Source organism: Hordeum vulgare, chromosome 2H (genome assembly GCF_904849725.1).
Source record: "Hordeum vulgare subsp. vulgare chromosome 2H, MorexV3_pseudomolecules_assembly, whole genome shotgun sequence".
Lineage (NCBI taxonomy): Eukaryota > Viridiplantae > Streptophyta > Magnoliopsida > Poales > Poaceae > Hordeum > Hordeum vulgare.
Genome location: NC_058519.1, coordinates 548,273,217 through 548,285,500, shown reverse-complemented (window position 1 = coordinate 548,285,500; position 12,284 = coordinate 548,273,217). Strand labels below are relative to the sequence as shown.

The following is a 12,284-nucleotide window of genomic DNA, read 5'->3' as shown; positions in this document are numbered from 1 at the left end:
TACGCTCCTTACGGCCGTCCGGCGCCGGACATGGACGCCGTCCTAGGTAACGAGTTCCAGAGGCCGCCGCGATGGGACCTCCATTATTTCGACGACGAGAACACGGAAGCATGTAGGATCATGTAGGGCGTAATGCTAGAACAGCATTTGATTTCGGGCAGTCTTCTGTTTTTGACTGATTATACTAGTACATGTTATTTATAGATACAACAAATTGGCCTATTAGCTCAGCTGGTTAGAGCGTCGTGCTAATAACGCGAAGGTCACAGGTTCGAGACCTGTATGGGCCACTCTTTTATTTTTATTTTTGCGCGGTCCTTTTTCAAAAACTCTGAACAGTTCATATACTGGTTCAAATTTTGTGTTTCTCGTGGAATAAACACAAGCCAAATAAATGGTAGCACTGAACATTACTACCTCGAGCTGTCTCCATGCTAACAAGATAAGGCACATTTCAAACATATGGTGGCACCAATCGCTAGCTCTGTAATATTGCGCATTATCTTGGTGAACATCATGAAAAATATACTGTTCCATGGAAAATGAATCAAAGACTAAAAGTAAAGCAAGATCTGTCTCCATGAGCCTGCTGGTAAAAATAGCTTCAAGCTACACAGATGTGTGCATTACTGAATTTCATCGAGAGAAGAAAACCGCCTTTTGATCTACAGCCACAACACTACACTGACTGTCTTCAATATACGTTACAATAAAGCTTGGGTATTCAAACAATGTATACTAGTTACATTTATAAGGAATCTACAGTGTCTAGAGTAACTCTATACTTCAACTGGGACAACTGATAATACACTGGCAAACATTACACGTGGACCCGTACAGCTAATACTGCTTGGTTCGGCAAGATGTCTGCTGCAAGTACTTTTACCTGCAGAAGCAAACTGCTCATCAAGCTATCGTGCCGTGGTCGTGGCTCGCGAATCCTGCCAACCTGATTCGCGAGCTCGGCGTTCCCACAGTGCTGTCAGTTTCCTCTCCTTTGAGATTGCCCCCTCAGACTTCTCCCTGGCTTCCTCGCAAGTCTCCGTAGCCGCATTACATTTCTCCGCCTCTCGCTGGTAAAGGGTAGCCTGCCTTTTTGCCTCGACAAGTGTGGCATTCATGTGATGGATGTGCTCCTCAGCTACAACCTGCTGCAGCTTGAGTTCCTCGTTGAGGAGATCAACAAACTGCTTCTCCATCTCCTTGATACGCTCAGGGTCATCTGTGCCGCAAGCTGCATATTTCAATCCAAATTATTTTTCCAGTCAACATAGCCTCATAACAGATGCAGCCATGTGAAAAGGAATTTACAACAGAAGTTCCAGCTCACAAGAACTTAGGCAGCAATTTAGAAAAAGTTTACACTACCATGTTCTTGTAGATCGTTTGTAATTGTACCATCGAAATGATAAGTTGTGTAGGTGAAAGCCATATGTGCAGGTGTGGTGCTAGTTCCTTAAGTGGTTGATAAATAACTACTGAGAAAAGAGGTATACTTTGTCGGAAGCTGCATGGCATGTAAAATCAGTGCAGGGGAGTAATCACACCTTACTAGAAATAACAAGAAGCAATCCATGTTTGGTTTTAATGGTGATGTGCTACTGGAAATAGCAGGAAGTAACCTTTGGTTGCGAAAAGTTAGTGTTATGGGACAAACCGAGAATTTGAATGCTATTGTACATAAGAAGATTAAGTAGTAATATTTGGACCTGAGGTTGTGAGCATATGATGCATACCAACATAAATTAAGAGCTAGAGCATCATAAGCCCTTGTTGTGTTTGCTCACATTAGCATACCACAAAAGCATCAAAACTCTGAGCAAATATAATGAAAGACACATGCTTCTCCCAATTATATTTGGATGATTTAGCAAATACACACTAGGTCATTCAATAGAGTTTATCATTAGACAAATATCACAGGTTTCATGCTGAAGTTTTTAAGAGCCAGTCTTTCAGAAACTGCAAAATGACTTATGGCCAGTCTGATACTTAACTAAATATCATTTGATCCGTCAATCTTTAAAAAAAAAAAAAGATAAGAAGCAAAGTTTCTCCCTTGAGTTTAGTGAAAAAACGCCAGTAGTTTGAAAGAGCGATATGAACATAAAACAAACTGGGGATGATACTTTACGTAACACTTTATAGAGTATTACTTATGTTTTGGTTACCATAAAACTTCAGTAGAGCTGACAGGCACCAATTTATTCAAACATTTTGGCAACAAGAACTGTCAAGAATGACGGCATTAAAATGACAGGCATGTCAATAACCCCGGCCGTCTAAATTGTGTCGGAGGGCGATAAGGTTCCAGAAAAATCTCAAGTTGCAGGTGGAATCTGGTATAGAAAACATCATGATGAGAACCTCACAAGTGGCATCGTTCCCCATCAGATGTCAGATGTACTCTCTATTTTTTCAGCTATACTCGACCAATTACAGTGAGAGGAGTGGATGATACTGAACCTCTGTTAAAAGGGGCAGTGAAGAAGGAGGCCAAACCTGAAATTGAGAAGTTCATGAGCCCTGCAAAGGAAGGAGAATTGCAAAACCCTGTCAGATATACTATAAGTTTATCGATCCAGTTAAAAGCGTAAGATAAATGGTCTAGTGCTAATTCAGTCCGCCGACACTCATAAGCAACCACAGCCATCGGGTTAACGCTGGCTAGTCTCTCTCAACCGACGGGACCATTTCTGTTATGTAGAGAATCGCGCGTCGGTGCGGGATCTGAGGGAGAGAGGGAGAGGGGGCGGGACCGGACCTGGCGCGATGGACTGGAGGGAGAGCGGCGGCGGGCAGTCGCAGGTGCAGGGCGGGCAGGAGGGGGCGGAGGCGGCGGCGGCGGAGGCGGAGGCGGAGAAGCCCTTCTTGTAGCGCCAGTAGAGCGCGGGCCCGGAGACGCCGAGCGCGGAGGCCACGGCGAGGATCACCAGGCACCAGCGCCCGCACGCCGCCGCGCGTCGCCCCCCGACTGCCATCGCCGGCTCTCTCCGGCGCGATGCTCTGGTGCGCGCGCCTGCCCGCCGGATCCTACTGCCGCGTGTGCTTGTGGTGGTTTTCTCGTCTTGCTGTGGTGGTGCCGGACCTGCTGGTGGTGGGGGTGGGGGTGGAAACGAGCAGGAGCAGTGGGGTGGGTACTGGGCAGTGAAGGAGTGTGTGAGTGGGAAGTGAGCTAACTGCGGGTGGGTGGGCAACTGGGCACTGGGCAGTGAAGGCTCGGTTCAGGGGATCGGCCGTCGATCGGTGCGGCGGTGAGAGAAGGGGGACCTTCACTGCCAGCGTGTTGCGTCTGCGTGGAGATGGACCCGAATTTTTTGACAAGCCAAGCCCGGGGAAAACGCCAGGTCGCAAGCCAGCTTCGTTTCTTTCGCCCGCACACGGTTGGCGCTTCTCGACTTGCGCTCATCACAGAGTTTAACCTCCTCGCCAAGCGGTTCGACATTCGAGGGAGTGTTAGTTAGTGGTGACGCACGACGCCACGGGGTATTATTTAGCCTGCAGAGGTGCTTCTCTACACATGAAATCGAATGCAGGTACCAGACCAGTCATCACGACGTTGATAACATAACATGTGGTGCCCAGTTTGGCCGATCACAGTATCACGGTGTGTATATATATATATATAATGAAGCTCCCACTCTGATTCGTAGCCAGCCTCTTGAATCTACAGGCTTACTGCATCGGGGACCCGTCACAAACAACACAAGCCAGTTCCTGATCATGCTGAATCGCAGCACATAAACACACTATCAGAGACAGAGTATATAATCAAACAGTTACACCAGCCTACAGCACCAGCTAATTAAAGCCTAACCAACCATCTACATGACTAGTCTACATCCACCTCGTGGAACCATAATTCTGTATGTTTTACAAGTTTCCAGCTCACCAACAAGACCGTACACCAGCGTGAACGGCAGCAAGCGCACTGCCACGCCGCAGAATCGGACACGCACACAACCACACACGCAAACTTGGCAACCGTCTGAAACATGGAATCCCTGAAGAAGCTCACTGGTCGATCCCGACGCCGAGAATGCACTGCGCGAGATGGGTCAGGTACGGCTCGGCCTGCGAGCTCTTGCTCAGCGTAGGAACTAGGCTCTGGAGCTCCGCGTTGAACTCCGACTCAAACTTCCTGCGGCAGACGAGGCAAGACGGTGCGTTACAATCCTGAGCTGCGTACGAACAAGGTTTTGTAAAATTAACTGACTGGGACGTTGAGATACGTACAGGATTGACTGCGACATCACGGCGTTCTCCGATGCTAGCTTCAGTTGCTCGTCTCTGTCCTGTGATCTCTTGGCTCTTGCTCTCGACGACCCGGATTTCGATTTGCTCTCGGGAGCAGCGACCTCGATGGACGGTATCAAGAGCTGGATGGAGGTCGCGTATTGGAGGCATAATGCTTTCAGCTTCTCAACTTTCTGCACGTCACAGATGAATGGATAATAAGTTGTTGCTTTTTCAGCAGGCAGGATGCCAAATGGTGCCCGCTTCAAAATATTGTTTCGAGACCATATATAGCTATGTTTTCCCAACAGATCATGCACATCCTATAGTTTGACGTTCGAAAAAACATGCCCAGGTTACTTGACGTTCGAAAATACATGCACAGGTTAATAAATTTGCAAAACTCAGTCCCATCCGACAAACCAAAGTTATAACTTTTATGACTCCTTAATGGATAATAAGGATGAGATAAGCATGGCGTCTTGATGGAATATGAGCTAGAGGTTGAACTTTGGCCACATGTAGATAATTCACAACATTCAAGTTAGGAGACATGAATGCCTTCACTCTTTACAGGTCGAGCCTGTAAAGATCATGATGACAAGCATGGTCACTGAATTAAGCAGATAGTTCGTCAACAGTTTAAAAGGGAGAAAATAGACTGCAGTTATTGATGCATAACAATTACTTTTGAACTGTAATTTCCTTTTATTTTAAACAAACAGACAAAGAACAAGGACAGACCATGAGGAGCTCAGGCAACAACAGCAAGCATTCTTTTAGACACTTCTGGAGGAAGAAATCGTGTATCTGGATGACCTGCAATCAGCATCACAGCAAAGGTAATATAATATGTACTGTTGACAGTGCAGATAACTTAATCATAAGGACATGGTTAAAAACCTCATCGATGCTCCTTGCAGTTTGAAGGCGGCCATGCATTGAATGCCAGTTTGGTTCAAGAACCTGAGGGCCAAGAAGTAATTAACAACTTTCTCACCTTCAGTAACAGTTGGTATGGTGAAACTGGTATGGATTGTTTACCTCAAAAGTTAGATAATGTAGAAGGCTGTTTACAAACTTGAGCATGCTGCGACAAAGAATTGATGACCGTAGAATTGGTGTTCCAAGAATCTTGACAGACCGGAAGCCCTGTTTGAGAGGTTGACATCAGTCGATGTGAGTACGTAAACAAAAATAATAATGTAACTGACTTAATAGATATAAGGTTATGTCATACTTGTTGGATCTGCCACGCTTGACACAATTGGCGACTAACATGTTTGCAGTGAAACAATAGACGAAAGATCAATTGATACTTTGTTAAAGCCTTCCTTGAAATTACAAGAGATAGTGGCCATGGAATCTGCAATATCGATCAGGTATATCATTTCACTATCACAGGATAAATGCAATGAGAAATGCTTAAAGAAAATACAAACAAAAACCTTGTAGCCAAGGCAGAATGTTTCCAAGCCAGTTATGTTTAATGTCACGGGCTGATCAACATCAGCTGCGGCAAGCTTGTCTGAAGAGTAAGCACAGTCCAGGTCTTTCAAGGTTGTCAGCTTTTTAAGCAGGGAACTTCTTTCCTGTTTCATAAGATATGTGAATATGATAGTCAACGGATACATATGATTTGACTAGACTCAGATAATAGACTTACAACGCAACAAGTCAAATCTTCATGACTTGGATCAGAAGCAGCTGCTGTACTTCGCAACGCAATGTCAACAAGAGACTGGTGTAGATAATGAATAAGGAGAGAATAACACAATGACGCAGAGTTAGCTTATCAATTATCATGACAAAAGCTGCCAAAAATCTGTTTTCACCATGACGAGAAACAATGAGACAACAACATAGCACAAGACGAACCTGAAGTTTTTCAACGGATATATCTTCTGGTTTCTTTGTAAGCTCCTCTCGGGCAATATCCATAAAATGAACCAAAAAATCACCCTGTAAAACTAAAAGAAACAAATTAGATAACTAGTGCGAGAAAAATAAACATGAATGTTTAAAATCAAGTTGGGCGACATGAATCATTCTCACTGTTAAGGCACTCATAAAACAGAATGCACAAAGGATGTGGTTTTCTGTATTTTAACAGACTACGCGCACATAGTATGCAAAACCATAAAGCCCAGGTGCAGATGTATATTAGATGTAAGTCAATAAGTACTCATATATAGTAATAAAACAATATCATGAAGAGTAAATGTTACGCATACTTGGTCAAGAAGTAGATAGCGCTTCAATGATCGCAGTTTCCCAATGAGATCATACTGTAAATATGCACTCTGAATTTAGCAAGTGATTTTAGAAGCGAGTGAAACGCAATAGTACATTAACTACAAACAGTTGTTACCTTATCTTTCATTAGAGTCAAGAGCTCACCACTTGCAAAATCATAAGCAGATTTGATGCACTCAAGATATTGGTGGTTTGAACCAAAGCTCGTCAGCTTAGAGTTTTCTGACAGGGAAACCTAAATAAAATATCCAACATAAGTGTATTTTCTAAACACAAATATAACATAATACTCATTCAATCGAAGAATAATCATGCGTACCTGAACATTGTGCCCACATTCTCTCATGACATTAAGATACTTTCCTGTTGTTAGAATGGTGGCGGCAACATTGTTGAGAAAACTAGGGATGCCATCTTTTAGGCTGTACCGTTGCTGCCAATATTTGGCATCATAATCCTGAGTGAGACTCTCCTATCAAAATAAAAGAAGAATGCAAAGCACCTTGATTATCTTAAGACACAAATATGTCCAGCATTTTAGGTAAATACGGAGAACAGTGGCGGTTCGACCCACAATGTTGTATAGCGCTGAGTGTTGGCCGACTAAAAGGCGACATGTGCAACAGCTAGGTGTGGCGGAGATGCGCATGTTGAGATGGATGTATGGCCACACAAGGAAGGACCGAATCCGGAATGATGATATACGAGATAGAGTTGGGGTAGCGCCAATTGAAGAGAAGCTTGTCCAACATCGTCTGAGATGATTTGGGCATATTCAGCGCAGGCCTCCAGAAGCCCCGGTGCATAGCGGACGGCTAAAGCATGCTGATAATGTCAAGAGAGGTCTGGGTAGACCGAACTTGACATGGGAAGAGTCTGTAAAGAGAGATCTAAAGGATTGGAGCATCACCAAAGAACTAGCTATGGACAAGGGTGCGTGGAAGCTTGCTATCCATGTACCAGAACCATGAGTTGGTCGCGAGATCTTATTGGTTTCACCTCTAGCCTACCCCAACTTATTTGGGACTAAAGGCTTTGTTGTTGTTGTTGTTGTTGTACAGAGAACAGCGGACGTTAAGTAGATCCAAAATTTTACAAGTCAATAAGTACCTTCTGCAGAGATTTGTTTTCAGCAATGAAGAATTCACCATAAGGGTCATCTATGACACCCTCATACACCCATCTAAAATGATAATCAGAAAGTGAAATTAGTGACGCTGCAAACAAGCTTACTAACATATTTTTTCTAAGCAACACTCAATATTAAAAGTCCAAATAAGACACAGCTAGACAATATAGAATTTTTATGGATTGAGGAAGTGTATCAGTCCTACAACTGAATGATAAAGGTAGTTACGAACCATCACAAACCTTTCCAACATCCTGAGGTATGCTGCACTTGCACAATCGGTCATCTTCTCCAGTAATGACCGAACAGCACTATCGCCAGACATCGCCTTTGCCTAAGTAGAAAGGTATGATGATTAAACTACATGGTAAAAGAGATAATCGCGTGGACTAAGCTAAACAAGCTATGAAAAACTGGACCTTAAAAGACTAGTTTTATAGAAGTTGTTCTATCACTGGAAAACAAAAGAGGAGCTGGCCAGGTCTGTTTGGCTCAAATTTAGGAGGAAAAGGGGAAATGTGCTTATCGAGGATCTAAAATGTAACCTCTTTCACTAAATTTACCTGACTATGAAGTAGATTAAGTGTCGCCGAACCACTAGTATTATTGGACATAGCCTTCTCTATTAGAACAGCCAGTGCATTCAATGAACTCATCATCCGCTGTGAAAGAAAAACAGGACTTGCAGTGCTTAAAACAGTAACCAGACACTGATAAGTTCACAAATAATTGGTTAAATGCAGATGAAGAAGAAATACCTGACAAAAGAACCATAATCCTTGAACAGAGAGCCTTCCAAAACGGAATTGATGCTCCAGTTGAGCAACCATTGCCTGATAATCCTGTTATTAAGAAATACTAGACTTAATAATGTTGTGCCAAATTCACATAGAAGCACCAATACTGTCAGTGAGCTCTGTGGAGAACAATGTAACAAGGTTAATGCCTATCAGTGGGATTATCTCAATACAAGAATGAACCCTTAGCACTATATTCCTTCTCCCACTTTTCCAAATAGAAGAAAGGTTGTACACATGAAAAAGTCAAAATTATCTCTCTCATCATAGGGACTATACCAGGAGGAATGCCCTTAGAGCTGCCGCTAGAGCATGGTTGACCAAACCATTTTTGAAATGTGACCTGGACTCCACAAACTGGCTTGCTAGCACGAAATCTTCACATAAGGGGAAAATTCGACGAGTCAACTCCTGCAAGAGCAAGATTAGCCAAACCCAAATATATCCTCCCTTTTTTGGCATGGTCACAGCTTACCTGGAGTGCAAGGTCCATTGAAGAATCAATCTGGAAGACAACATATCCCTCCTTTCCGCGTACTCTCTTAATGGAAATGTATCTTCCCTCAATACCCACCAGAGCTGATAGCAAATCATCAATAACTAAAAGCTCCTGCATTTCAAACAGGGCAGTTACAATGAATAAAGTTGTTACGCAATGCAGTTGATTGCAAAAGCTCCATCAATTTAGCATTTCTAACTGAAAGTACAGATGTTAAGCCTCACTGGATGGCTATTTTCGGAAATGGTGTGGAAATTCAGCAATGTTATGTGGTCTTATTACAGTGAATGTTATACATCATTTCCTAAAGCACCACAAACATACCAACCCATATGCTCTAAATGCAAAACTGAAACCACATTGGACCAGAAACTGCATATTTCCTTTCCAAAAAAAAACTGCATATTTGTAAAAGAGACTGCTATCTCAAACTGTTTTTTATCTACACCAGATTGGCCATCCGATCCAAAAAATAATGATGATGCCTAAGTAAGAATCATTGCATTACTGGAAATAAAGAGGGCATATCAATTGCTGAAATCCAGGAAGTAGAAAATCTCAAAAAGCACAATCCCATACATCAATGGAACTCCCTGCACAGTGGCTACAATCACAACCAGCGATCAACAAAGATTTAAAGTTCACATACTGTAAAAAAACAAAAACAAAAACAAACCAAAATCCTTCTAATTACCAAATCAATGAGCTCAAATTCAAAATAAAAACCTTCTAATTAGCAAATCACTGAGCTCAAATTCAAAATCAAAACCCTAGACCCAGTTTTACAAACAGTACAAGTGAAGCCAAGCTCCAATTTCGCCGGTTGAACTATTTCAAAATTCCGCTTACCTGCACAGAAACAGCGTACGACCCGAGGACACTCCCAGCGCCGCCGCCAGCTCCGCGGCTGCAGATTCAAACCAACTCCAGGCATCAGAGGACACCCGAGGCAACAGAACCACGAGGCAACCGTCCACAAGACACGAATTTATCCGGCATACGTACCTGAAGGAGTCGATAGAGAAAGGCTTGGATCCGGGCGCCTGCGACGCCGCGGACACCTTCGCCTCCTGCCATGGCACGAGGGGGGGATGTGAGGCCGGCGCAGCAATACTGGAGGGGCGGGTTGGGTATTGCTGGCAAGAGGAAGGACGTACCTGGTGGAACCGTCCGGTGAGGTAGGGGCGCTCCAGGTTCCAGCGAGGGGTCGCCGGCGCGGGATCCATTTCGGGGTGGGCAGGGAGAGGAGCGGTGGCGACTGGCGACGGGGACAAGCGTGGAAGATGAGTCGAGCTAGGACAGATCCCGGCCGTTTGTTTGAAATCAACGGTACACGCCCGTCAAGCAATTGATGCTTTGTGTGGAAGCACTTTTTTTTAAAAGACTACTAATAATACTATGCGAAACCTTTTCCGCGAGTGCGCCGGCCAAAACGTTCGGCCGGTCGCGTGACTGTCGTTCGATCCCCTAGATCCAGCATGTGTCCAGCTCACCGCGTCTTCCTTTTCAGTTTTTTTTTTTTGCCTTACCTTCTTCTTCCTTCCTCTCCCCCTTTCCCCCTGCAACCTCAGGCGTCGTCGGTGAGCGCCGCGGCTTCTCCATCGGCAGTCGCCGCGCCTGACGGCGGTGACCGAGGGTGACCACGCGAGATGTTGCAGCCGGGACGACGGTTGAAACTTTTTCCACATACGGTTGAAGCTTTTTCTGTCAACGTTTGCAACTTTCCCTCGTTGAAGTATTTGGTTGAAGCTTTTTTTTCTTAACGGTTGAAGATTTTCTATATACGGTTGAAATTTTTTGCTTTCATGATCGAAGCTTTTTTTAACGTTTGAAACCTTTTCCGTTTTTGAGCAGCACTTGGTTAAAGTTCTCTCTATCATTTGGTTGAAACTTTTTCTATCTAAGGTTGAAGCATTTGGTGTGAGCGGATGTATCTTTCCCTGATTCGCACTGCCAGTTGAAGCTTTTTCCATTTAGGGTTGAAGCTTTTTCATCTGGGGGTTGAAGCTTTTTTTCAGCGTTTTGCAACACAGGGGGGTGAGGTGCGACCGACGGGCATGAGCAGGTGCGAGTGCGCCGGCGAGCGGTGGGGGCAGCGAATGGTCTGGGCGAGCTGAGTCCCGGAGCGCAGGGTAGCTGGGGCGGCGAGCGTCTGGACGAGCTGAGTCGCGGAGCTGCATCCATGGTGCTTCGACGGGCGGCCGAGGAGGCGAGCGGTCGGGGACGAGTTGCATCCATGAAGCTCCAACCGGCGGCCAGGGGGCGAGCTGAGTGCCGGAGCGCGGAGCGGCCCAGACGGGGCGGTCAGCATGGCGAGCGCTCAGGGAGACGAGAAGAAGGTAAAAAAAAACAGCAGAGGAACTTTGATCTGACGGTGTCGCATAGCAGATCGGGCTGCTGAGGACAGACCGACCGAAAACATTCGGCCGGCGCACCGGCTCCGAGTGTTGCCCTAATACTATTCTCTCCGTCTCAAAATAAGTGTCGCAAATTTAATATTAAATTAGTATGAATATAATACTAAAGTAGCGACACTTATTTTGAAACGGAGGGAGTACTTTTCTTTATTCCTATGACAAGCATTTTTTTGAAGATGGTTGGCAACCTCCGCCTCAAGTGCTTTCTCGGTGCTGCACTGGATGGTGATCGTACTGTTTGGCCATGGCATCTTCAGTTGAAGGTATGTGTATGAGGGGTATCACCATGATTTTACATAGGCGGACATGTCGAGGATGGCTCTCTAGCCCGTGCAAAACGGCGCGGTCTCGAAATGTATTGTCTCGAATCTGAAGTTTTCTTTGTCTTCGAAGAGAGCCTCTAGGTCAAGTTGTCGAAGGGTTGCACCTTTCCGCCTGGCACGAACTCATGGAAGCCAGTTGGCGAGTGGCTTGGTTGGGATCTAGAGACCCCCCCCCCCCAATTTTTGTTAGGGTGTCGGGAAGATGATGTTGATCCCATCACCCACATCTATCAGGATTGGGGGAGGCGGATGCCGTCAACGATTAGTTCTATCACCAGGCTGGACTTTCCCGTATGGGCGACATAGGTCAAATGGTCGTTGCGGTCAAAGACAATCCTGGAGTTGAACCACTCCATGAAATCTGTAGTGGTTGGTGCGGTCGCGTAGAGAGCACATCGTGTGTGCTTCTAGGCCCGATGGGTGTCACGTACCTCCATGGCACCCAGAAGGCACAAGGGCGCGCCTTAGGGGGTAGGGCGTGCCCCCGCCTTGTGAGCCCACCTAGCGACTATTTGGTACTTTCTCTGTCGGTATTTTAAATATATTTCAAAATAATTCTTCATAAATTTTTAGGTCATTTGGAGCTCTGGAAAATGGTTGTCACTGATGTACCTTTTTCAGGCTCAG

At 45.1% G+C, this 12,284-nt stretch overlaps 1 protein-coding gene and 1 non-coding gene across 2 annotated transcripts; one reads left to right on the top strand and one right to left on the bottom strand.

The window, feature by feature from the left end:
• Positions 1-216: 216 nt before the first annotated feature.
• Positions 217-290, top strand: TRNAI-AAU. Its single transcript has one exon. It is a non-coding gene; the product is annotated as a tRNA-Ile (tRNA).
• Positions 291-593: 303 nt separating this feature from the next.
• Positions 594-10,192, bottom strand: LOC123428620 (gamma-tubulin complex component 2). The gene is made up of 23 exons (XM_045112832.1): positions 9,923-10,192; positions 9,767-9,824; positions 8,894-9,028; positions 8,698-8,829; positions 8,380-8,463; positions 8,185-8,283; positions 7,864-7,955; positions 7,603-7,675; positions 6,812-6,964; positions 6,608-6,727; positions 6,471-6,524; positions 6,115-6,198; positions 5,903-5,977; positions 5,685-5,828; positions 5,477-5,602; positions 5,281-5,388; positions 5,140-5,202; positions 4,981-5,055; positions 4,237-4,430; positions 4,016-4,141; positions 2,765-3,204; positions 2,503-2,526; positions 594-1,234 (listed from the first exon to the last, which is right to left on the bottom strand). The coding sequence occupies exons 1-23, from the start codon at positions 10,141-10,143 to the stop codon at positions 912-914; spliced, it is 3,003 nt and encodes a 1,000-aa protein (XP_044968767.1). The 5' UTR covers positions 10,144-10,192; the 3' UTR covers positions 594-911.
• Between the last annotated feature and the right edge of the window lie 2,092 nt (positions 10,193-12,284).